General features: G+C 47.1%; 1 protein-coding gene across 4 annotated transcripts in view; it reads right to left on the reverse strand.

The window, feature by feature from the left end:
- Nucleotides 1–7829: 7829 nt before the first annotated feature.
- LOC140471545 (uncharacterized) overlaps nucleotides 7830–27600 on the reverse strand; it is a 49768-nt gene continuing 29997 nt past the window's right edge. For 3 of the 4 annotated variants that reach the window (XM_072567429.1, XM_072567428.1, XM_072567430.1), the window contains 3 exons: nucleotides 24092–24226; nucleotides 14630–14757; nucleotides 7830–9233 (listed from right to left, as the gene is read on the reverse strand). In XM_072567429.1, the coding sequence (XP_072423530.1) occupies nucleotides 7875–8903 (1029 nt within the window). In that variant the 5' untranslated portion in view covers nucleotides 8904–9233; nucleotides 14630–14757; nucleotides 24092–24226 and the 3' untranslated portion in view covers nucleotides 7830–7874. The remainder of the gene's footprint in view (nucleotides 9234–14629; nucleotides 14758–24091; nucleotides 24227–27600) is intronic. The other variant, XM_072567431.1, reaches the window with a different exon arrangement.

The following is a 27600-nucleotide window of genomic DNA, read 5'->3' on the forward strand; positions in this document are numbered from 1 at the left end:
TACAGTAACCATCACGGCCCGATACACCTCCCACTGTACAGTAACCATCACTGCTCAATATACCTCCCACTGTAAAGTAACCATCACGGCCTGACATACCTTCCACTGTACTGTAACCATCACGGACCGACATTCCTCCCACTGTAGAGTAACCATCATGGACCGACATACCTCCCACTCTACAGTTACCATCACGGCCTGACATAACTCCCACTGTACAGTAACCATCACGGACCGACATACCTCCCACTGTAGAGTAACCATCAAGGTCTGACATAGATCCCAGCATATAATAACCATCACGGCCAAAACTTCCTCACACTGTACAGTAACCATCACAGTCTGACATACCCTCCACTATACAGTAACCATCACGGCTTGAAATACCTCTCACTGTACAATATCCATCACGGTCAGACTTACCTCCCACTGTACAGTAACCACCAAGGCCCGACATATCTCCCACTGTACATTAACCATCACACCCCGACATACCTCCCACTGTACAGTAACCATCACGCCCGACATACCTCCCACTGTGCAGCAACCATCACGGCCCGACACACCTCTCACATTCCTGTAACCATCACAGCCCGACATCCCTCCCACTGTACTGTAACCATCCCAGCCAGACATACCTCACACTGTACAGTAACCATCACGGCCGGACATACCTCCCACTGTACAGTAACCATCACACCCCGACATACCTCCCACTGTACAGTAACCATCACGGTCAGACATACCTCCCACTGTACAGTAACCATCACGGCCCGACATACCTCCCACTGTACAGTAACCATCACGGCCCGACCTACCTCCCACTGTACAGTAACCATCACACCCCGACATACCTCCCACTGTACAGTAACCATCCCGGCCCGACATACCTCCCACTGTACAGTAACCATCACGGTCCGACATACCTCCCACTGTACAGTAACCATCACGGTCTGTCATACCTCCCACTGTACAGTAACCATCATGGCCCAGAATACCCCCCAAGGTACAGTCACCATCAAGAACTCAGTGCTTTGCACTGCTTTCTCACCTAAGCCCTAGATTCCATTCTGGCCTTGGGTGACTGTCTTTGTGGAGTTTTCACATTTACCCTGTGTCTGCGTGGATTTCATCCGGGTGCTCCTGTTTCCTCCAGACACAGTCCAAAGATGTGCAGGTCAGCTGAATTGGCCATTCTAAACTGCCCATTGTGTTTCATGCATTAGTCAGGGTTCAATATCGTGCAGGGGAATGGGTCTGGGTGGGTTCCTCTTCTGAGGGTTGAAGTAGACTGTTTGGGCTGAAGGGCCTATTTCCACACTGTAGGGAATCTAATCTAATCTCCAAGGTTCAAGTCAGGAATGTGATGGAATTAGCACTTGTCTGAATGAATGCAGCTTCAACAGTATTCTAGTATGGACTTACTTGCAACAGGCAACACAGTTTTGTGAGGAATATCCTGTCTTACAAACTTGATTATTTTGGGGAAGTGAGACAATTGATTGATGAGGGCATGGGGCTGGATGTTGGCCGTCTGGACCGTAGCAAGGCCTTTGATATGGTTCCTTATGGCAGGCTCATACAGAAGGTGAAGTGAAATGGGATCAGCGGTCAGTTAGTAAGATGGATAGAGAACCGCTTGGTCATAGAAGACAGAGTTGTGATGGAACAGTGTTTTTCTGACTGGAGATCTGTAAATAGATTGGTGGAGTTGCAGATTGTGAGGATGATTGCCAGAGAATACAGCAGGATATAGGTCAGCTGCAGACTTGGATAGAGAAAACACAGATATCATTTTATCTGGACAGTTGCAACGTGATGCGTTTTAGAAGGTCTAATGCAGGAGAGAAGTATAAAGTGGAACGAAAAACTAGTGATTGCATCAACATCCGAAAGGATCTAGGTGTACAGCTCCACAGTTCCCGGAAAGTGGTAACACGGGTGGAGAGGGTGATCAAGAAGACTGACGGTAAACTTGCAGACAGGCATCGGAGTATGCAGTATGAAAATTAGCAGGTCATATTGCAGCTGTAGAGAAACTTAGTTCATGCACATTTAGAATATTGTGTACAGTACTGGTTGGTACACCAGCAGAACGATGTGGAAGTGTTGGAGAGGGTATGGAAAAGGTTTACCAGGATATTGTCTGGTTTGGAGGGTATTAGCCAGAAGGAGAAATTGAACAAACATGGTTTGTGTGCAGCTGGACATCATTGGCTATGGGGCTACGTGATAGATATTTACACAATTATCAGAGACATAGAGAGAAGGACAGTTAAAGACTTTCCCAGAGTAGAAATATCAATTACTCAGGACCGTAGGTTTTAGGTAAAGGAGAAAGTTCAGGAGATATACTCGGCAAGTTTTTTTTTGCTTTTCCAGATCGAATGTGAAAGTGACTGGAATACACTGATAAGAGGGGAAGAAGCTAACATAGCAAAGTTTAAGAGGCATCTTGTCATAGAGAAGAGACAGCAACAAATAGAATTACATAGAATGTGTAGAAGCAAAAACCTACGTTTTAACTTTAGAAGGGCATCATGTGTCAGTGCGGGCTTGCTGGGCTGAAGGGCCTGTTCCTGTGCTGGACTGTTCGTTGAGTCAAGATTTGTATGCAGCAGTGGCGAGATGCTCAGTGAATGATTACTGATGATCAATAACCACACTATTGTTGATCTCTCGTCATCAATTTGCAGGTTCATGTCCTCCCTTCCACTGTCGGGAAACTCAATACGGAGAATTTGACGTGAAAGTCTGAGCTGGTAACTGGTAACTCCATCTCGCCCCTCGCTCCTACGGCCTTCTATCTTGGACACCAATGTCTCAGGGGACACTGCACTAACAGAAGCTGCACTTATGCCACATCCCCGTCGTTGGCATCTGTCACATGCCAGCCTCACCATGCCATCTCAGCACATCTCTGACCCACTGATAGTACACGTGTACTTCAATGCTGCAGTTCATGGTGCACTGACAACTCTCATTGCAATGCTGCTGCAAGGACACTGTGCTCATGGACACACACCCAGCTCATGGCCTGCCCCTCTGGGCCTGCTCACTCCGTGTTTGTACACAGTCATTGCTGCTGCAAGGACACTGTGCTCAGGGACACACCCCCAGCTCATGGGCTGCCCCTCTGGGCCTGCTCACTCCGTGTTTGTACACAGTCAATGCTGCTGCAATGACACTGTGCTCAGGGACACACCCCCAGCTCATGGGCTGCTCAGTTCTTGTTCGTACACATTCACTTTGAGCTGACTTGAATGCTCAAAGAATTATTGCCTTGCCTTACCCTGCCCTCAGCAGTGTTTCTCCTCAGCCAGAGCTACCAGGCTCAAACGCCTGCTGTATTGTCATGGTGTGTAGCACAGACACAAACCAGGAAGCTTGATATCATTGTCCACAGTCAGTAACGGTGCCCAGCACAGTGTGTCAGGGGAAGTCTCAGATCCCAGTGCGGGAGCTTGGACACGGTCAGTCAGCCTCTCGTGGTTGTTAGGGTCAGGATCCTTCCCCTGTGATGGGGTGAGGAGCTGAATGTTGGAGAGACCCTTAATCCTCTTGGCTCTTTCTCTCCTATTGTGGGATGGTTCCATCTGGAATGTGAAAATTAGCAAGAGGTATTAAGGGAGATGGAAAAGGTTGGTGCAGCTGTTAGTGCTGGGACAGCTGAGGGAAAGGTGGGGAGGTGTCCTGAGTGAGTGAGTGGGCAGCACAGACACGAGGCAGAGTTGGGGAGAGGGACTGAGAAGTGGTTAGAGAGAGACCGAGAGAAAGTACTGCATTTAGGGAGAGTGGAGAACATGCACCTTGGTGGGAGGTGGGTGCAGTAACAGAGAGAGAGAGTGAGGGAGAGGGCACGAAGTGCAGATGGTTGCACTTACCCTGGTGGAGGGGAGAAGGTCACTGACCTCCTTCCTACACTGCTGGGCATTCACCCAGAAGGCTGGCACCTCACTGACCCAGGGGTCAGCTTCGGACCAAGCAGGCAGGGTGTGGTGTCGTGGCCTCCCCTGCCAGTCCTGGAGGAAGATAATGTCCCTCTCCCGCACCATGCAACGCACCAGAACCTCAGGGGCTTGGCAACAAAGTGGTGCCCCAGGTTTACCATATCTGCCATGTCCAGGCCAGTTTTGGCTTGCCAATCTAAGATTGTACTGTCATTTTAATAATGGCCCCTGGAGCAGGAAGGCCGGTGCATTCTGGGATATCCAGGCAGTGCGCAGTTGTTATGATGAAGGGGAAAATCATCGTGTTCGTGTCAGTTGAGAAGATAACCACGTGTGCAGTGAGGGTAATTAATGAGGCAGATTGGGGATGGTATCATGAGAAAATGCACTTCACCTTGTGGAAAGAAACCCTCCATGAAACTGGACTAAAATGAGACTTGACCAAATCATAAGATGGTTCAGGCCTCTGTCTGTCTGAAACAAAATAGGGATGCAGTGTGAAATATTGGGAGCGACAAACTTGGAGCGGAGAATTTTACAGGAGATTCAAATCCTTAAAATGGGGTAACACCATGTTCCAGACTGTGAAAAGAAGCCGGAAAAATTTGCTTCCTTATAGTTACCCACATTATCCAATCCTCACTGGATGCAGGGATGGTGCCGGAGGACTGGAGAACGGCTAACATCTCAGCTTTGTTTAATGTGGAGCAAGGGACTGACTGAAAATATTGAGGCTGGAATTCTGAGACAGTGGGTAAATAGTCACTGAGGAAGTCCCAGGGACTCCAGGACAGTCGATCTGGATTTATTTAAGGAAGATCGTGTGTAATTAATCTGACTGTGTCGGTTTGAGGCACTAACCTGTAACTGCATGTGATTGACTTGGATTTAACGAGAGAGCCCATGGCAGGCTGCTTAAAAACAGAAAGTATGGGGTCCAGGTGAATGGAGCAAACAACCCAGAGAAGAGCAAGGCAAGGCATTTGGGGACATCAACAATAGAGAGGAATGTATAATAAAATTAGAATATGGTCAGTGTGGGCAGGTGAACGAAGGTAGCTGAAACATCAATAATATTGTTAATGTAGGAAATGACATTATTTTCTCTATCAGACAAAATAATGAACTTCAGAGCAGGAAGCTTATGCAGGAACTGTATAAGTAATGAGCTCAGTCACAGCTTGGGGACTGTGTGCAGTTCTAGTCACTCTATCACATGGAAGGATGGGATTGGACTGGAGAGGGTACAGAGGAGATTCTCCACCCTGTGACAGTGGAAGTGCAGTTATGAGGTAAGATTGGAACGGAGGATGCTGAGAGGAGATTTAATTGGGGTGCACATATTGTCAGGGACATGGGTAGAAAGGGAGACAACATCTTGTTGCTGTTAGAGAGCTCAATTACCAGCGATGAATCTTTAATGTAATTGGATGAAATATTAGAGAATTGGTGAGGAAAGTTGTTATTTCACCCAGAGCATGGTAGGGACCTGGGAGTCACACATGGAAGCGGAGTAGATGCAGAAATTCTCAAACCATTTTAAAAAGGTGCCGGGATCTGCACCTGAAGTCCTACACTGTCTGGGGAGACAGAACTAGGGCTTTAAAAAACATTACATCTTGTCCAATGCAGACAGTGGACAGAGTCATCTCCTCTATGCTGTGCTATTTTCTGAAGTTTTCAAAGATTACAAATATCTGATAGGATCAATACGCAGTGATGAGGGATGAGGACAGGGAGGAGCAGTGTGTGAATTGATTAGCATCACAATAATACTGATCCCATCCTTTATACATAATACTACTTCACTGTGTTGGCCTACTTATCCTTCCTGTAGAAATGGGGAAAACCTTTGATTATCCATTTCCCAGTCGTGGTCACACTGCAGCCACATCTCCACAATCCCAGCTCCATCTGATCTAGCCATTTAAAGCTACAATTTCACTGACCTTGTTGACAAGTTCCCAGCTTCATTCTTGCCTTATTGAAGGCTGCTCTCAGTCAACTAATGTTTCTCACTGTCAATTATTGCATACCATTCTCTACCATCATTCTGAAGTTTTCAAAAAAAAAATGATCGCTGCACCCCAAAACGTTCCCTACAGACACTGGATCAACTTGTCCCACCTCTTTTCCAAGGATCAGTTCCAACAGTACATGCTCTCTTGGGCTGGACACATACTCTTGAAGTGTGCTCTCCTCCATATAATCCAAGGATACTGGCCCCTCATGACCCTGCACCACCAATAACCCAGTCAATATCTGGATAAATTAAGTTTCTCAGTATAACTAATCGGTAGTATGATCATCACTCTCAAATGCCCCTGCATATTTATTCTCTCCACTCTTTCCAATGGTTGCTGGCTGATAGACTGTACCTCACAGTTTAATTGTACACTTTTTGTTCTGTAGCTCCAACCAAATTCATACTGTCCTTGGATGGATCCTCTTTCTTTTGGACTCCTTAACAAACACTAATCTCAACCAATTCTTCTACCTTCATCCTTTCTCTTCCCTTCTATCATTTTGGAATCCTTTATCCCCTGCAATATTTAACATCCAGTCCTGCTATTCCTTGAGCCAGCTCTCGGTGATCAGTACATCAGATTTCCACACACCAAACTGCATCTGGAACTCCCCACACTGAGTATTCATGTCCATGCAGAATACCTCAGATTAAGGCTTTCTTTCTCACTCCATCTTCCACTGATAAACTTGTTGTTGTAAATTAGTACCAACTGTATCTCCCATTATTTTGGGAATCCTGGTAATCTCCTCCACTATTCCTTTTTGGATCCCATACACACGCCAAGTTATTTTCAATTCCACCCACACATCCCAGAAGGAATTCAGTCCCAGCTCTGTCACGTTAGCCCATCCAGTTTGTAGAGTTGCTGCCTTCCCCCGAATCAGTCCCAATAACCCAGGAATCTGAAGCCTTTCCTGCTGCACCATCGTTCCAGTCACACTCTCATCTACCTAAAACTCCGAGTTCTGTTCTCACTTGGACACGGCCCTGGGACTATTCCAGGCATTGATACATTTGAGTTCCCATTTGCTAACCATCCACCTAGCTCCCTAAATTCTGATTCCCAGACCACTTCACTTTTCCTACCCATGCCATCCCTACTGACGTGGACATGATCTTTGACTGCTCATTGGCCACCAGACGATTGTCGTGCAGACACAGTAACATTCTTAACCCCACTATCCTGAAATTACAGACATACTTACACCTTCTTCACTTTCCTGACACCTCTGTGACTATTGCTCCTCCTTCCTTCTCCCTCCACTCCTATACAGTCAGGCTGCTTGTGGGGCCACAGACATGGCTCTGACTGCACCTTCATCAGCTTCTGAAAGGGGAAACTGAATTGGGAGGGAGACGTCAGGCTATACCTGGATTCCCTGGCTGTTTCTCTTCGATTGCCTAGACCTTATCCCTTACTTATACCAGGCTGTCATGTCTGCAGGGTGATCTGTTCTGTGTGTGTGCAATCCCCATAACTCTCAGCATGACAGAGTCTCTCGTCACTGTCTGAGCTCCACGACCCAGTGTTCATCGAGGACATGAGCAGGTGCTCTGACTTCCCAATGTAACAGAACACATTTTCCATTTGACAAACATGCCTTGCCATGTCTTAAAATGCAACATGTCTAGAGTAACTTACTTAATTACTTAGAATTAAGTTAACATCAGGGACATCATAATATGTTAAGTCCCTTATTACACTGTGGCTTACTGAGCGTAATTTATTATACTGGCTCAGAATTTCACATCCCCCTCATATATCTGAGATCAATCTTAACTTCAGAAGTTAAAAAATAAATTTGCTGACTTACAGCAATTAACTGACAGTCAGTAATAATGGTGTATTTATTAGCCAATGAACATACAGCCTTTTCTGTGATAGCTCTTGCACTTCATTCAAACTCGGTGCAGGCAGGTCCCAGCAGCAGAAGGTTTTCTCCATGACTCCCAGATACGTGCAATCCTCCAGCTCCCCCTCCAGTCTGCTCCCTCACAGGGTCACTGTTTCTGTGACTCCCAGGGATATGTAATCCTCCAGCTCCCACTACACTCTGCTCCCTCACAGGGTCACCATCTCTGTGACTCCCACGGATGTGTAAACCTCCAGCTCCCCCTCCAGTCTGCTCCCTCACAGGGTCACCATCTCTGTGACTGCCAGGGGCGTGCAATCCTCCAGCTCCCCCTCCACTCTGCTCCCTCACAGGGTCACCGTCTCTGTGACTCACAGGGACGTGTAATCCTCCAGCTCCCCCTCCAGTGTGCTCCCTCAAAGGGTCACCATCTCTGTGACTAACAGGGGCGTGCAATCCTCCAGCTCCCCCTCCAGTGTGCTCCCTCACAGGGTCACCGTCTCTGTGACTCACAGGGACGTGCAATCCTCCAGCTCCCCCTCCACTCTGCTCCCTCACAGGGTCACCGTCTCTGTGACTCACAGGGATGTGCAATCCTCCAGCTCCCCCTCCAGTGTGCTCCCTCACAGGGTCACCATCCCTGTGACTAACAGGGGCGTGCAATCCTCCAGCTCCCCCTCCAGTGTGCTCCCTCACAGGGTCACCGTCTCTGTGACTCACAGGGACGTGCAATCCTCCAGCTCCCCCTCCAGTCTGCTCCCTCACAGGGTCACCGTCTCTGTGACTAACTAGGGCGTGCAATCCTCCAGCTCCCCCTCCAGTCTGCTCCCTCACAGGGTCACCGTCTCTGTGACTCTCAGGGACGTGTAATCCTCCCGCTCCCACTACACTCTGCTCCCTCACAGGGTCACCGTCTCTGTGACCAACAGGGGCGTGCAATCCTCCAGCTCCAACTCTAGTCTGCTCCCTCACAGGGTCACCATCTCTGTGACTCCCAGGGATGTGTAATCCTTCCGCTCCCACGACACTCTGCTCCCTCACTGGGTCACCTTCTCTGTGAATCCCAGGCATGACTAGGCCTCGATCCTCAGTGCTGATTTATATCGTCCCATGTTGGTGCATTCACCTCCTAGACCTGAGTGAGCCTCAAGCTCCGGCTCCATGTTGTTCCCTCACATGGTCACTCCCTCTGTGACTCGGTGTTGATTTCAAGCCTCCTGCTCTGCTGTTTCTCCAACTCCAAGTCCCAGTCGGCCTTGATCCTCACTGCTGGTTAATATTCTACTGCTCGCTCTCAGGCTCTCTCCCCTTGTGACTCCGAGGTCATGGTAGGCCTCAAGCCTCAGCTGAGATTTATAACAGCCCGTTCCACACTGCTGTCTTACAGGATCGCTGTTGTGCCTGGAAGACAGTGGAAAAAAGGAGGATTAGACAGAGCAGAGGGTGTTACAGTGATTGAGCAAGCTGTATGGGATGGAACAGGTTATCGGGGAGCGAGGGAGACCTGCAGCAACTAAAGAGGTTTACTGGAATATAGTGTGAGAGTTGAAGACACAGAAGGCGGCAAAGGTAATAGAAAGATAGTGGCTTGTTCATGATGGAGCTTTGTAGAGTCTAAAGGGCTTTTTCTGAGCTGCTTACAGAGATGTGTAGACTTCAACAAATACAAATTGAGAGCCAGCAAGTGTTGTATGGTACTGGAGACTGTTGGATGTTACAGAGTTAGAAGACCCGCAGTAACCGGGCGGAATATAAACTTTCAAGCACTGGTGGTGTTCAAGGTCCCTCAGGACATGAGGAGGTGCAGAGAATGGAAGCATTCCAAATATGGGATTGTAGGGGCTGGAAGTCATGAGATGGATAAAGAGGACGAAAAGTGCCAATTTACCACACGCTACCATTGTAATTATAGAGATTTAGGAAGGGAATCTGTGCTGTCATTGATTACAGTTATATGGAGTGTTCCAGAAGCTGAAGGGGTGACACATTTTAAAAGGGAGAGATTTTAGGTGATCAGAATTTCCAACGACTGGTGAAGTGGCTCAGGAAGGCAGCTCACCACCTTCTCAGGAACAACACAAAATCAACAAGAACTGCTGACTCAGCCATCAAAGTTCATGTCCGTGAATGAATGGAGGAATAAAAGATCTACAAGTAGCACTGAGGTCACTCAGGAAGGCCCTTTCAACGGCACTTTACAAACCCGGAACCACTATACCCTGGAAAGACAGGAGCTCCAGGTGCACGGGAATAACAGCATTTCCAAGGTGCCCTCCAAGCCATGCTCCATCCTCCCAGCACTGTGTCTGTCCCTACACCCAAAGGACTGCAATGGGTCAGGAAGGCAGCTCCCCACCACCTTCTCCAGGGAATTACAGATGGGAAGGGAATGGTGAAACTCTGCTGTTTACAGCCAGACAGAAAAATAAATCCAGCAGTGGGTGTGAAATGAAATTTCCCTGTCACAACAACATGATTTGTCTGATTGGCACAAGGCAGAGAGTGTGAAGAAAGGGGCCTTTTTCACGATGGGAACTGGTGATGGGGGGAGCTCCGCAGGGGTCAGTGTTGGGACTACACTCTACACGTTATTCATTCAGAGTCTGAACAGAGGATGTGAAGGGGTACGAGAAATGGGTTTCCAAGAAAGATCTCAGGGATGAAATTCGTGTAATATGAGGAGCAGGTGAAGTCTCTGGGTCTGCACTTGATGAAGTTTCAGAGACAGAGGCAGAATATCATTCAAACTTATAGAATACTGAGGGGCCTGGATGGTGTGGGCAAGATGTTTCCACGAGCAGGAGAGACTAGTTGCCAAGGGCGCAGCTTCAGAGTGAAGGGAATACCCTTTAGAATAGCGATGTGGAGGAATTTATTCAGCCAGAGGGTGATGGATCCGTTGAACTCACTACCTCATGGTGCTGTGGGTGCTAAGTGATTGAACATATCTAACTCAGAGATAGCCAGGATCTTGATGAGTAAGGACATCAATGGTTACAGGGAGTAAGTGAGAGAATGGGGTTGTGAAACAATTCAGCCATAATCAAATAGTGGAATAGACCCGATGGACCGAATGGCCTAATTCTACTCCTATTAATGGACTTCGCTTTTTCCATAGGTTTTTAACTGTCCAGTTATCATTTCTGGCAGATCGTTTACCACACATTGCAACACTTTTCTGATTATTGCTGTCACCTCTTGGTTTCAGATCAACTGCAGAAAGCTACACCATGGAGTAACGTGGGAATCCTGGTGTATAAATCTCAGAAAGGTGGCAAACAGGGCCAGCAGGACATAGAGAAGGTAAATGGACTGCTGGCATTGATTCCAAAGGGAATGGAGAAATAAATTAGAAAGGCTTGTAAGAACTATAGAGGACTCCAATCAGCTCACACTGAGAATACTGTGAAGAGGTTTGGTCCCCTACCTGGAGGGAAAATGTCCTTCTGTCCAGAGAAAGTTCACCAGGCTGGTCTTCAAAATAGAGGGATATTGATGAGAAGAGGTGGAGAAGGTTGAACTTGCAGTTGTTAAATTTTAGAAAATGACGCAAATATATTTATACACCAAAGATTTTTGTATTCTTACAGATTAGGTACTGAGACATTTTCTCCTGAGCCTCTCTGTAACTGGAGATAAAGGGGAATACAGACACCAGAGAAGCTAACAGAGAAAAGCTGGGCTGTAGAGACTGGAGGATGTTACAGAGTTTGGGTGGTTTGACATCACTGTTGGTGGTTAAAGGTCAGGTAGGTTGTCATGCTGAAAGATGTCAGGGAGAGTTACAGGGTTATCAGTCCTGAAGGAGTTACAGAGATCAGGAGGAATATAGGGACTAGAGATTACACAGATGGGATGGTCATTGGAGCTACAGGAGATACAGAGAGGTGGGATTATCAGGTCTGGAGATTACAGAGATATTGGTGGTAGTTGGAGCTACAGGAGTTTATAGAGACTGGGAGGATTGGACAGACTGGAGATTACACAGATTTGAGTGGTCGTTGGAGCTGCAGGAGTTTATAGAGACCGGGAGGATTGTTGGTGCTGGGAATTACACTGACATGGACAATAGTTGGAGCTTCAGGAGTAAGATAGGGAGGGTTGAAGGAGTTGGTTCAGTTCACACGGCCAGGGAGAAGTGTAGGGATTGGAGGAGCCAGAGATGCTGAGGGTTCTCGGGCTGCAGTAGATAAGAGAGCTAGAGAGGACTGTCAAGGCAGGTTTTCAGCATTCCCATCAGTTACACAGAGATGTGGAGTGCTGCTGAAATCGACAGGGTTGCAGTTACTGGAAGATATTACAAAGACAGTGAGCTGTAGTATTTGAGGAGTTTACAGCAACAGGAAATATTGAGGAGTTGGAGGCTGTTACAGGTGTTAAACATGCTGCAAGGGATAAATAACCTTACATCGATCAGGGGGATTGGAAGCTCTGGATATACAGAATGAGAACTGCAGTAACTGAAGAATATCACAGAGATGGGGAGTAAAAGATGAGTTAGACGAGTTATAACATGAGATGAGCTGTATTCAATGGAGTCAGGAAAGATACAGGGAGATCTGAAGAGACTGCAGGTGATCACCGTGGGCGGCACGGTGGCACAGTGGTTAGCACTGCTGCCTCACAGCGCCTGAAACCCGGGTTCAATTCCCGCCTCAGGCGACTGACTGTGTGGAGTTTGCACGTTCTCCCCGTGTCTGCGTGGGTTTCCTCCGGGTGCTCCGGTTTCCTCCCACAGTCCAAAGATGTGCAGGTCAGGTGAATTGGCCATGCTAAATTGCCCATAGTGTTAGGTAAGGGGTAAATGTAGATGTAGGGGTATGGGTGGGTTACGCTTCGGCGGGGCGGTGTGGACTTGTTGGGCCGAAGGGCCTGTTTCCACACTGTAAGTAATCTAATCTAATCTAAAAGGACAGTGAGGCTTCACAGTGTAGGATTGGGGTAGTTTACACAGACAGGGAGTATTTTATGGAATGTTGCTATTTACAGAGATTATGAAGTTGTATGGAATTGAGGAACAAACAGATATGGAAGGCTGTAGTTAATTAAAACATTTGCTGATATCAGATGCTGAGGTTCTGGAAATTATATGTACCGAAAAGCTGGACAATCTGTCAGAGCTTACAGAGACAGGAACAGCAATACAGCCCGGAGACACTAACACAGATAGGGAGCATTGCAATCACTGCTTTAGGGATGGTAGTAAGGGAGTGTAACGTTTACACAGATAGGGGTGTACGAGCTGGAGAAGGTTATGGCGATGATTAGATTGATGGAGAGACTAGAGGAGCTTACGTTGACAGGGCTGGTGATAGCGACGGCAGAATGTTACATAGATAGTAAGTCTTGTAGAAACTGATCGGGAGAGTCACAAGCATTGGAGCTGGTTCCACAGATCGGGGTGTTGCAGGGACCTGAGAGGATTACGCAGTTAGGGAGGATTGTAGGATGCCCACCTTTTCAGAGTGTTTCAGGACTGGAAAAGGTTACACGGTTAAGGAGGGATGTTGGAGCTGTGGGAGTTCACAGAGACTTGGAGGTTTTAAGGGTTTGGGGCTGTTAATGGATAGAGGGATATATTTAGGGACAGTAAAATGGAACTCAGAGGGAGAGTTTAGATTAGATTCCTTACAGCATGGGAACAGGTACTTCGGCCCAACAAGGCCATACCAACCCTCCAAAGGGTAACACACCCAGACCCACTTCTCGCTGACAATGCACCTAACACTACGGGCAATTTAGAATAACCAATCCACCTGACCTGCACATCTTTGGACTGTGGGAAAAACCGGAGCACCCGGAGAAAACCCACGCAGACACGGGGAGAATGTGCAAACTCCACACAGTGAGTCACCCAATTCTGGAATCGAACCTGGGTTCCCTGGCGTGTAAGGCACCATTGCTCACCACTGTGCCACCGTGCTCCCCCAAATTGCAGAATTATATGAAGAGATATTGTTTGAGGTGCTGGGAGGGCTGTCGGGAGTGGAGGAGTGAACAGAGATGTGGAAAGTTGTTGCGGCTTGAAAAGGGTCTGGAGGTGTTAATACAGATAAGGAGGTCGGTAGGGATGGGAGAAGTTTACTGAGGTCGTGTGGTGCTATGGGCCAGGAGTGCTTTTGGGCCTGCAGAATGTTACAGTGATATCATGTTTTCTTGGGGATTAGGAAGGTACACAGGTGGGTATTTTGCTCCAGGCTGGAGGATTTTACAGTGACGGGGGCACTGTAAGTATTGTGCAAGATTACAGAAATTGGGATTATTATACAGAGATTAGTGAGATTGGGCATGTTATCGACACTGGAGCAATTTACACATAGGGAGAGTCGTCAGCATTGGAGTAGGTTTCAAATATACAGCGGGAATATGGGAGAGGCGGAGGTTACAGAAATAGGAAAATTTCTGGGAATAACAAGCATTCAAAACAACAAGTTAGACCAAAAGGCATTTTTCCATGCTGTATAACTGCATCACATGACAAGAGACAGTGTGAGAGAGGGAATATAGAACAGAAAGATCCCATGTTTCAATCCCATCTCATTGAGGGAAACCTGCTTTCCCCTGTTGAACTGATCCTCACTAAGACAGCACAGGCCTGGATTGATAACTTTCAACTTCCTATATTGTCAGAGGAAGGCTCAGTACAGCAGAGATGAAAATTAACAAGACGGTGGGGTTTGAGCCTGGGACCATCGTGCACTGTGTTCGTTCTTCAACGCTGTATCTATGTCATGTCTTCTAGACCAAAGTTGGATCCCTTAAATACACTCTGCTCTGTTCACTGTGAGTGATCTTACCTCACTGCAGGGTTTATTGAAGGCTTCAGATCTCTCTCTCAATCTCTCTGGCTGTCTGACTGTCTTCAATGTGGTGATGAAGGAAACACGAATGGGGAGTTCTGCTGAGTGAGGAGCATCCTGAGTACCTACAGGATACAGAGAAATGAACAGAATGGGAAATTAGACTGATGCAGTCAGGATTACACATGGAAAATGGCACTGAGTACCACAGAGATCTGGAATATTCTAGTCTCCATCCGTGGCTTGTGCTACCCGTCTCCCTGGAGTGGAGAATTCTGTTGCCTCAGGATCTGGAGTAGCTGCAAAAGGTACGGTCACCGGCAGCAATTAGACCCTCACGATGACAGATATCACATGGAGAGAGACTGCGTGATATCACCAGAACATCACCCTCTGCCCGCCTCCAACAGAGCACCCCGCCCACCCCCAAACCCTCCCTGTGAAACCATCTCCAATCCCCACACCCATCCCACTCTGGGCCATCTGTTTCAGATCAGGACATTGGTGTTTCTGTTACCTCTGGCACTTCGAGCAAATCTTCCTAATTGTGTCTATTCGTTCAGATCACATCCTCTTCAGCCTCCTGAAACTGCTTCCTGCCATTGTAACCCTCCCTGTTTAGAACACAGCACAGTTTCTCTTGTAAACACATCTTTCTGGTGACCAAATCTTATTTATCCCTGTGTCACAAGTTATTGCTGATACTTTGACAATTCCAAAAAAAACTGTAATGGACTTTTTCCCAGAAATTGCTGTCACAGCCTAATTCGCTAGTTTGCAGTTTTAGTTAAACTTTGACACTTTCCCGTTCCCTTCTGCTTGTATTCAGTCACATCCTTATGCTGTTCTGCTGCTTCACCTTTCTATTTGGATTTGGAAAGCTCCTTTCACCTGAACCCTGTCCCTGCATCCTCTCTGTCAGTTTAAAGCCCTGTCCATAAACCTACTGACATGTTTGGCCAGGACACTGCTCCCTGCAGTGTTGTTATTATTTCACTCGTGGGATGTTGCTATCTCTGGCTGGCCAGCATTTCATGTCTACCCCGAGCTTCCCTTGAGCTTAGTGGCTTGCAAATCATTCCAGTGGGCAGTTGAGTGTCAACCTCCTTGCTCTGGGTCTGGATTCATACGTAGCCCAGACCGGCAGCACATAACAGATTTCCTTACTTAAAAGGTATTAAGCAGTCAGATGGGTATCCCTGCTACAGGCATTAAATTCTGGATGAAGAGGCGAGTGAGAGTAACACTAGGCCATTGCCTAGCCCACTGATAGCTCCCTCATCCCTGAGTACTGCTCCCAGTGCACATTCTTCCTAACCGTGGTTTGATGTTGGATGAGTTTGGGGGTGGACAGGGTGCTCTGTTAGAAGCGGGCGGAGGGTGATGTTGGATGGGTTTTGGGGTGGGTGGGGTGGCAAGTGGAGGGTTGCGTTGGACGGTTTTGGAGGCGGGGCGGTGTGGGTCGGTGTTGGATGGATTTGGGGTTGGGGGTGAACTGTTGGAGTCGGGCGTAGGGTGAAATTGGATGGGTTTGGGGCGGGCGAGGTGCTCTGTTGGAGGTGGCAGAGGGTAGTGTTGGATGGGTTTGGGGTGGGGGGGTGCTCTGTTGGAGGTGGGCGGAGGGTGATGTCGGATGGGTTTGGGGTGGGGGGGTGCTCTGTTGGAGGTGGGCGGAGGGTGATGTTGGATGGGTTTGGGGTGGGGGGGTGCTCTGTTGGAGGTGGGCGGAGGGTGATGTTGGATGGGTTTGAGGTGGGCGGGGTGCTCTGTTGGAGGTGGCAGAGGGTAGTGTTGGATGGGTTTGGGGTGGGGGGTGCTCTGTTGGAGGCGGGCGGAGGGTGATGTTGGATGGGTTTGGGGTGGGGGGGTGCTCTGTTGGAGGTGGGCGGAGGGTGATGTCGGATGGGTTTGGGGTGGGGGGTTGCTCTGTTGGAGGTGGGCGGAGGGTGATGTTGGATGGGTTTGAGGTGGGCGGGGTGCTCTGTTGGAGGTGGGCGGAGGGTGATGTCGGATGGGTTTGGGAGCAGGCAGGGTGCTCTGTTGGAGGTGGGCGGAGGGTGATGTTGGATGGGTTTGAGGTTGGCGGGGTGCTCTGTTGGAGGTGGGCGGAGGGTGATGTTGGTTGGGTTTGAGGTGGGCGGGGTGCTCTGTTGGAGGTGGCAGAGGGTAGTGTTGGATGGGTTTGGGGCGGGGGGGTGCTCTGTTGGAGGCGGGCGGAGGGTGATGTCGGATGGGTTTGGGAGCAGGCAGGGTGCTCTGTTGGAGGTGGGCGGAGGGTGATGTTGGATGGGTTTGAGGTTGGCGGGGTGCTCTGTTGGAGGTGGGCGGAGGGTGATGTTGGATGGGTTTGAGGTGGGCGGGGTGCTCTGTTGGAGGTGGCAGAGGGTAGTGTTAGATGGATTTGGGGCGGGGGGGTGCTCTGTTGGAGGCGGGCGGAGGGTGATGTTGGATGGGTTTGGGGCGGGGGGGTGCTCTGTTGGAGGCGGGCAGACGGTGATGGTGGATGGGTTTAGGGGTGGGGTGACTGGCAAGTGGAGGGTGGCGTTGGATGGTTTTGGAGGCGGGGGGCGGCGTGGGTCGGTGTCGGATTGGTTTGGGTTAGGGGTGAACTGTTGGAGGCGGGCAGAGGGTGATGTTGGATGGGTTTGGGGTCGGGTTGGGTGGCAAGTGGAGGGTGGCGGTGGGCGGTTTTTGTGGCGGAGGGCTGGCGTGGGTTGGTGTTCGAAGGGTTTGAGAACGGGTGGGAGGCGATGTTGAGGTGTGGGTGGGGGCGGTGTTGGAAGGGTTTGGGGCTGAGCAGCGGGGTGTTTCCGGGGGTTGGCGGGGCATGAGGGCTCACACATGGTTTGTTGCTGCCTCGTCACCTCAACGGGGACTAAACATTACCAAAAATTCCGAGCCCCAGGGGAAAGGCATGGAATCAATTAATCGAATAACCAATTATCTGAATGTACTATTGCCCACCCATCTTGTTCAGATAATCAAGGTTCCTGTGTAAACAGCTGGATATTAACCTGGTGTGTGATTTTTACCTTCACCCAATCAACCCCTGCTCAATCCTTCTGAATGGCCCCAATGTTGGCTCTGTTCCAGTTTAAGACCTGAATCTATGGACCTGTCTGGTCTTTTTCCATAACTATGTTAAAAATAAGACAGTTGTGGTGACTGGATCCAAAGTGCTCTCTGACTGATACTTCAGTCACTTGCCTGACCTCGGGTTCTGAGGGGAGGTCCAGTGTTGCATCCACCTGAGTAGCATAGAGCCATCTACATCTTGATTTAGGAAACATTCTTACACATATTTGACAAATTCCACCCCGTACGGTCCTTTTATCCTCTGGGTGACCCAGTCAATCCTTGGGAAGCGAAAATCTCCATCCAATACTACTCTATTATTTTTATAGGTACCTGCAATCTGACTACACATTTTCTCCTTTTGTAACCGCTGGCTATTTGGGGGACTAGAACACCATCCCAGCAGACTGACCACCCCCTTTTTGTTTCTATATTTAAAAAATACGGCCTCATTTGATGACCACTTAACAATATTGTCTCTCAGCACTGTTTTTCTGTCCTCCCTAATCAAAGGGACAACTTCCCCTCCTCACTTACTTTTCCTTCAGTCACGCCTGTAGTTTCTGTATCCTGGAACACTGAGCTGTCAGTCCTGCCCTTCTCTCAGCCATGTTTCTGTTATGGCTATAATATCCCACTCCCCAGAGCTAATACATGGTCTGAACTTCTCTGCCTTACCAGTCAGACCTCGTGCACTGAAATTAATGCCTTTTAAACCAGAAGTCTTTTCCCTCCCTATACTGTGCCCCGGATATCCTGGATAGGAAATTTGCTCTCGATGGCTCATGTATTTTCCCCTGACTAGTTGATGGCCGCTGTCTTATTCAGAGTCTCAACTCCCTGCCAAGCTCGTTTAAATCCTGCTGGGTAACACTAGCAAATCTCTTCCCAGTGATACTGGTGCCTCTCTGCTTCCAGTGCAACCCATCCCCCTGGTACACGTCACCTCTACCCTAGAAGAGATCCCAATGACCTAAGAACTGAAAACCCTACCCCCATACCAGCGCCTCACCCACACATCCATCTGGCCGATCTTTCTAATTCTATCCTCACTGGCACGTGGCATGGGAGTAATCTGGAGATCATTAACCTCAATATCCTGTTTTTTAACTTCTTACCTAACTCCCTGTACTTATTTCACAGGGGCCTATCCCTTTGTCTACCTCTGTCACGTGGGCCGATGTACACAATGACCTCTGGATGTTCACCCTCTTCTTCAGAATGTTCAGTAACCACTCAGAGACATCCTTGACCCTGGTACCTGGGAGGCAGCACACCATCCTGGGGTCTCTTCTGCAGCCACACAGTCTCCTGTCTGTCCCCCTCACAACTGAGTCTCTGATCAGTATTGCGATCAGGAGAGAGGATCTGGCAAACAGAGACAGGAGGAACTCCCTGCAGTTGGGTTGATATTAGGAAGGTGGAGTATTTAAAAGTGATGCTGTGAACACTCGGGGCCAGTGTGCTCCTTGAAGAGTGAATAGTAAAGGCAGCAAGTCCAGGGAATACTGATCAAGCAATATCATGAGTTTGATAAAGAAAATCCAGTTCAATAAAATCGGGAGAAGCCATTCACAAGTATAGAGAGTGCAAGAGGATTGTAGAAAATGAGGGACAAACAATGGTCATGAAGTACATTTGGCAGATACAACTGAGGAAAAACCACAAGGTGTTTCATCACCATCGTTAGCATAAGAGGCTTCCCAGCGAAAGAGTGAGGTCTGTTAGAAACCAAAGGGACAATCTGTGCATGGGGCTAGAGGAAGTAGGTGAGGTCTTCAATGAATATGTCCCATCTGTATTCACACAGGAGAAAGGCATTGTAGCCGGGGATTTCAGTTGTGATGGTGAAGTGCTAGAACATGGTAAGATCAATAAGGAGGGGGTATTAAATGCTTTCACAAGCATAAATATGTGGAGAAATCCCCAGTGCCCACTGAAATGTAACCCACGCAGCTATGGGAGGTAAGGGAGGAGGTTGCTGGGGCCCTGGTGGATATATTTAATACTTTGCTGGCCACAGGTGAAGTGCTGCATGACTGGAGGATATCTAATGTGGGTCCTTTGTTCAAGAAGGGCAGCAGGGATAGGCCAGGTTATTACAGAGCAGATAGTCTGACAGCAGGGGGAGGGAAATTATTGGAAACAATTCTGAGGGACAGTTTGAATTCATAACTGGAAAGGCAGGGATTGATTAGGGTTAGTCAGCACGGATTTGATACAGGAAGATTTATCTGGTGAAATCAGTTCAGTTTTTTGAAATGGTGTCTGAAAATATTGATGAGGGCAGTGCAGATGAGGTGGGTTCCATGGAGTTCATTAAGGCCTTTGACAAGGTCCCACATGGAAGACTGGTCCAAAAGGGAAGAGCCCATGGGATCCATGGTAAGTTGGCAATTTGAATCCGCAATTGCTGGAGGGTTGGTTTTGTGATTGAAATCCTTTGCTCAGCGAGTGTACCACAGAGTCCTGTGCAGGAGCCTTTGCTGTTCCTTAGGGGCATTAATCACTCGGATATGAAACAGAACGTATCATTATTAGGTTTGCAGATGACATGAAAGGTGAGGGTGTTGTCCACAGTGAGGGCGATGGTCTCAGGCTACAGACTCAAGGTTGAGGCTGGGACAGAATTTCAACAGAGTCATTTCAATTGATAACCAGGCTAGAGCACAGCAGGCAATGAGGGAAAACTGATGAATTAAATTGCAATTACTTTGATGTAAAATGCCTGACAGGTCAGGCAGATGAACACACGGCATTGATGGGAACATGGGACTGGGAAATGACAGGAATTACAGAAACACAGCTGAGGGAGGGACAGGGCTCGCAGATCATTGTTCCAGAGGACAGATTCAACAGGGAGGATAGATGGGGAGGCAAGGGAGGAGGGGGAGTGGAGTTTTTGATCAGTGAAAACATCACTGCAGCACTGAGAGAGGATATTCCTGGGGATCGCCCAGTGAAGCTGTTATGGAACTGAGAAATAAGAATGAATAATCAGTTTGATATGACGGTACTACAGGCCCACAGTAGTCAGCGGGAGATTGAGCAGCAAATATGTCGGAGATCTCAGATATCTGTAAGAAGTATAGGGATGTTAATGGTCGGGGATTTAAACTTTCCAAACCTAGACTGGGACTGCCATAATGTTCACAGCTTGGATGGGAGGGATTTGTTCAGTGTGTTCAAGAAAACTGTCTCAATCAGTGTGTAACTGGCCCGACAGCAGAAAAGGATAAAACCTGACCTCCCATTGGGAAACAAGGTAGTGAAAGTGGCTGAATTGTTTGTGGGGGAGCACTTTTGCAAAGTCACCACAATTCTATTAGTTTGAAAATAGCGATGGAAAAGGACAGGCCTGGTCCACATGTTAAAGATCAAAACTGGCCTTGCCCCGTCCAGAAGGTATTAGGCAACACTGTCCAAAAGTTGATTCGTGGAGGCTATTTGCAAGTAAATGAATGTCGGGGAAGGGGGACTCTTTCAAAAGAGAGATAAATTAATATTTCAGGGCCAGCATATTCCTGTTAGTGTGAAGAACAATGCTGACACAATTGGGATACACTGGATGACCGGGAATATTGAGGTTCTGGTCAAGACCAAAGGGGTCACATGTCCTATATAGCCAGCTGGATTAAGTTAATCCCTTGAAGAACATTGTGGGTGTAGTAATACTCGTAAGAGGGAAACCATGAGGGTCTAAAGGGGAACTGACAGAGCTTTGGCATAGAAGGTTCAGGAAAATCCAGAGAGATTCTAAAAATATATTAACAACAGAAGATTAACTCGGGATACAATGTGAGCCCTTAAAGTCATCTATGTGTGAACCCACAGGAAATGGGTGAGATTCAAAACAAACACTTCACGTCAGAACTTACTGTGGAAAACACACTGGGGAAGCAGGGAAATAAACAGTGATATTTTCAAACGAGTCCACATTGGAGAACAGGAGGTGCTGACGGCTTTCAAACACATTAAAATTAGACAAGTCCCTGGGAACTAATCAAGTATATCGCAGGACATTGGGGTAAGTTAGGGAAGAAACTTACAATGATATTTCTATCACTGACAGCCACGGGTGGTGAGCTCGGAGCCTGGAGGTTGCCGAATGTTGTGCCAGTATTTAGGAATGGCTGTGACGGAAAGCTAGGGACATAAACACCAATTAGCTTGATGTCAGTGGTGCAAATGTTGTTGGAAGCAATTCCGCAGGACAGGACTTGCATGCATTTGGAAAGGCAACACTTGAATAGGGAGAGTCAGTACAGCTTTGTGCATACAAAGTCGTGTCTCTCAAACTTGATCGAGTTTGTTGAAGAGGTGACCAAGGAGATGGATGAAGGCAGAGCGGTCGACGTTGTCTATCCTGACTTCAGCAAGGCCTTAGACAGGGTTTAGCGTGGTGCACTGGTTAGTAAGGTTAGATCACATGGGATCAGGGAGAGCAAGACAAAAGGACACAAAAGTGGCTTGACAGTAGGAGACAGAGGATCGTGGGAGAGAGTTGTTGTGCAGACTGGTGGGCTCTGACCAGCGGTGTGCCGTAAGCATTGGTGCTGGAGTCACGCATGTGCATTATTGACATAAACAAGAATATATAAATTATTGTTAGTAAGTTTGTATATAGTAAAATAAGTGTTATATTGGGCAGTGAATACAGTTATCAAAGGTGCTCTTAACAAACTGAGCCAGTGGGTCAAGAAATTAAAGATGGAGCAGAATGCAGGTATTGGATTTTGTTAAGATAAACCAGGGACGACTAACACAATTAATGGCAGATCTCTAGACAGTGTTGTCTAACAGAGAGAGACCAAGGGCTGCATTTACATTGTTCCTTGGAAGTGGTGTCACAGGTGGACAGGATGGGGAAAACAACATTTGGCACACTGGCCCTCATGGGTCACAGCATTGAGTACATGAGTTGGTCCATCATGATACGGCTGTATCAGACATTGCTGGGTCTCCAGTTGGAGTACTGTGTAGAATTCTGATCCTCCTGCTTCAGGAAGCATATTCTGAAACTGTAAATGGAGCAAAGATTGACGAAGATGTTACTGATACTGGAGCGTTTGACAGAAACAGAGAGGCTGGATAAGCTGGAAAGCAACATGGGTGGAATGAGATAGATTTGGCAGATAAGGTTAAGGAGAATCCAAAGAGATTCTACAGCATACAAGTACAAAAAAGCTACTAGAGAGATAATGGGGCCCCTCAAAGATCAATAAGGCCATCCATGCCTGGAACCACAGGAAATGGGAGCGACCTGAAATCAATTTTACATGTCAGAACGTACGATGGACAAAGACTAGGAAACAAAAGGAAATAAATAGTGATGTCTTGAAAAGAGTCCCCATTACAGAAGAGGTGGTGCTGGAGGTCTTAGCACACAAAGGTAGAGAAAACCCTAGGTCCTGAACAAGTGTATCCCAGAACATTGTGGCAAAGTCGCAGTGGGGACCGTGGCAGAGATATTTGTATCAATATCCTTCGTATTTCCATTGGGTGTAGGTGGCTGAGGGCTGACTTTATAAAGGTTTATAAAAACATGAGAGGTATACATAGGTTTAACAGTGAAGTTCTCTACCCCAGGGTAGGGGAATCCATAACTAGAGGGCAAAAATATGAGGTGGGAGAGGAAATACTTAAAAGCAACCAGAGGAGAACATTTCCACACAGAGAATGGTGCACATATTGAATGAGCTGCCGCTGAAGTGGTAGAGAAAAGTACAATTCCATCATGGAAAAGACATTTGGGCAGGTAAATGGAGAGGAGAAGGTTTGATGAGACCGGGACTAAACGCAGGCAAAGGTGACTCGTTCAGGAACCATGGTCAGCATGGACTAGTTGGATCGAAGGAACCGTTTCTGTTCAGCATGGCTCTTTCTCCAGTTATTGGAGGAGGAGACTACTGAGATAAGGCACGTTTTCGGCATTGAAGCAAGTTACAGCGATGGATATGGTAGTCTGGAATGCAGTATATTTCAAATCGATGGAGGGACTATCAGGAAGTGAGGAGGTTACAGGGACAGGAACTGTTATAGGAGTTACAAATTATTGAAGACACTGGTCCACGAGACATTGTATATGTACTGTTGGGGAACACAGAGCAGAAAGATCCCAGGCAGCATTCCCACACACTGATGAGAAACCTGCTTTCCCTTCTGTCACACTGATGATCGCGAAGACATCACAGGTCTGGATTGATACTTGTGACACTCCCGATGCTATCTCAATGCAACAAAACTTACAGTAGGGCTGGTGATTGACCTGGGGTGTGTCTGTACTGTGCTCCCCCTCCAGAACTGTATCTAAGTGATGTCTTGTTAGCCGATGTTTGGAGCCCTCTCATTGCTCTCTGCTCTGTTCACTGTGAGTGATCTTACCTCACTGCAGGATTTACTGAAGATTCCAGATTTCCCTGCCCTTTGTCTGTCTGGCTGACCGACCACCTTCAGTGTGGTGATGGACGAGACATCCTGTAATTGGGAAGTCTATTGAGTCAGGAACCTCCTGATTCCCTGCAGGAGACAGAGAAATAAACAGGATGGGAAATTAGACTGATGTAGTGAGGATTTCACATGGAGAATGGCAGTAATTCCCACAGAGATCTGGAAAATTCCAGTCTCCATTCTTGGCCTGTGCTGGTGTTTCTCTGTGGAGTGGAGAATTCTGTTGGTTCAGGATCTGGAGCAGCTGTAAGAGCGGGAGACACTGATAGAGGCATGAATTGGACCACTACAATGAGGAATACCACATGGAGAGATACTGAGTGATATCACCAGAGTGCAGGAAGGTATCAGGATCAAACAATCATGAAATAGAAACAGGTTTGTCTCCAGGATGCACTGGTATCAGTGTTCAGGGATGTGATAGCCTAGTGGTGTTATTGTTAGAGCATGTATCCACAACCTCAGCTAATGTTCGTGGGAGGAAGGTTTGAACACCACCAACTGAAATGGTGGAATTTGAAATAGATTATTTTAAAAATAGTAATTGTCAATCCATCAATACCATTACTGATGTTCAATAAATCCAAAAACTTCGCCTTTCAAGAAAGACATCTGCCCTTCCTCATTATGGTCTGCACGACATCCCCACAGCAAAGTGTTTGCCTCGCAATAACCCTCTGAAATGGTCGAGCAAGTTACTCAGCTCAGGGGCAGCTAGGGCTGGGCAAGAAAGTTTGGTCAGCCAGTGACACCCATAACCCATACTTGATATTTTTTAAAAATCCATTCCGATGGTCCCACTGGAGCTGTGCTGGGGCCAGTGTCCTGGCCAATCATGTCGGTTAGTTTATGGACAGGGTTTTAAACTGACAGAGAAGATGCAGGGACAGGATTCAGGTGAAATGAGCTGTCCCAATCCAAAGAGAAAAGGTGACGCATCAGAACAGCATGGGAATGTGGCCGGAGAGAAGCAGAAAGGAACAGGATGGGACAGAGTTTAACTAAAACTATATATCAGCGAATCGATTTGTGCCAGGAAATTGTGGGAAAGAGTAAGTTATCTTTTTTTTTGAATGGACAAAGTCTCTTCAATAAGGTGGATGGATTTGTGACACAGAGGTGAAAGAGATTTCAACACCAGAGACATGTGGTTACAGTGCGAACTAAAGGTGGAAATAAATACTCAATATTTCACAAGCGTGCAGAAACTCAGGCAAAATGGGCAAAGCCAACAATAATGGATAACAAAGGCATTACAGAGAAAGCATTTGGTCTCAGATCATGAAGTAGAGTCAGTCTGAATGTAAATTCTGGCTATTACTTGCCAAGGACACAAGGAGCAGAAGAGATTTAGTCACCTAACAGCATTTCACTGCTCATCATTGCATTAAACAGGAACTCATTGGAACTTTTAATAAAGGTATTATGATAATTTAGTGAAACTTCAATATTCATATAAGCTTGACAATCATACTGACAAGAGTGATATTATAGAATTTTATTTCAGTGTTTCTTTGAATAACAAATTGTGCAACTGGCAAGGGACATAACTATCTCAGAGCGATCGTTGCGTGATGAAACTTAGTGAATGAGTAGTGTCACCTGGAGAGATCCTCAGGGAAATTGTGATAAAGTGCAGTTTAAAGAAATATAAAGTTTTAAAGTGAATCACAGAAAGGACAAGGTACAACTAGAAACAAAAACAGCCAATTACATGAGGTTGAGAGGAGAACTGACCAAGGTAAACAGGCGAAACATACTGAAACATGTGTCTGTCAATGAACAGAGGAAAACATTTGAAGGAACAGTGTAAAATATTCAACAAAAGGACATTCCATTGAAACAGACAAAACCTCAGCAAGAAATTCCCTCCCATCCCTCATTAAGGACAAAATGGATCATATTAGATTATGAGGCTTAGAAGATCACTACAAAGTACTTAAAATCCTGAAATGAGAGTTTAACCAGTAAGTATTAGAGGGATTGCGAAGGGTCTGCTCGCAGGAAGAAGGCAGTGGGAAGGGGAATCATTGTCAGCGATATGAACAGGGAGAGGTGACGGTGCTGGAGGTGGTGAGAGTGTTACAGAGAGTGGTCAGGGCCTGAAGGGTATTACAAAGCCAGTACGGATTGCTGCAGCTGGAGGGGTTTGCAGAGGTAGGGAGGGACATCTGCATTTTTATTTATTCATGCATGGGATGTGGGGGTCACTGATTGGACCAGTATTCTTTGCCCCCACTGCTAATTGCCCAGAGGGCAGATCAGAGTCAGTTATATTGCTGTGGGTCTGGTGTCACGTGGAGGCTAGACCAAGTTAGAATGTCAGATGTCCTTCACTAAAGGAGGTAAGTGAACCGGGTGAGTTCTTCCAACTGATCAACAATGCTTTTATGGTGGCCTCACCAATGTCTTGTTCAGACAACATGAACTGTGTACCTGAAGGGTGAGGGTGTTATCCACAGTGATGTGGATGTTCTCAGGCTACAGCCTGAAGGTTGAAGTTGGGACTGAATTTCAAAGAGTTATTTCAATCGATAAGGCAGACAAGAGCAGAGCAGGCAATGAGGGAAAACCGATCAATTAAACTGCACTTACTTTGATGTAAAAGGCCTGACAGATAAGGCAGATGAGTGCATGGCATAGGATGGGAACATGGGACTGAAATATCACAGGTATTACAGAACAACAGCTGAGGGAGGGACAGGACCGGCAGCTCAATGTTCCAGGGACAGATGCTGCAGGAAGGACAGAACAGGAAGCAAAAGTGGAGGGAGAGTGGAGTTCTTAATTAGTGAAAAAAAATCACTGCAGCACTTAGAGAGGATATGCCTGGGGATCGCCCAGTGAAATTCTCTTAGTGGAACTGAGAAAAAAGAATGAGTCATCACTTTGATATGACTGTATTACAGGCCCCCAATAGTCAACGGGAAATAGAGCAGTAAATATATCAGGAGATCTCAGATATCTAACAATAATAGAGATTTAATGGTTGGAGATTTTAACTTTCCATACCCAGACTGGGACTGCCATAATGTATACAGCTTGGATGGGAGGAATTCATTCAATATGTTCAAGAAAACTGTCTCAGTCAATATGGAAATGGCCTGACTGCAGAAAGGGATAAAACCCGACCTCCCCTTCGGAAACAAAAGTAGGGAAAGGGACTGAAGTGTTTGTAGGGGAGCACTTTGGCAAAATCACCATACTTCTATTCGTTTGAACATAAATGTCATGTCAGAACTTACTGTGGAGAAACTCCAGGGAAGTCAGGGAAATAAACAGTGATGTCTTCACAAGACACCCCATTGGCGAACAGGAGGTGCTGAAGGTTTTAAATCGCATAAAACGTAGACAACTCTCTCGGAAGTAATCAGGTGGATACCATGGCATTCTGGGGGGGGAGGGGGTGGGAGGGAAGAGTTAGGGAAGAAATTGCGGGGTAC

The sequence above is a fragment of the Chiloscyllium punctatum genome, unplaced genomic scaffold (genome assembly GCF_047496795.1).
Source record: "Chiloscyllium punctatum isolate Juve2018m unplaced genomic scaffold, sChiPun1.3 scaffold_105, whole genome shotgun sequence".
NCBI classification, from domain to species: domain Eukaryota; kingdom Metazoa; phylum Chordata; class Chondrichthyes; order Orectolobiformes; family Hemiscylliidae; genus Chiloscyllium; species Chiloscyllium punctatum.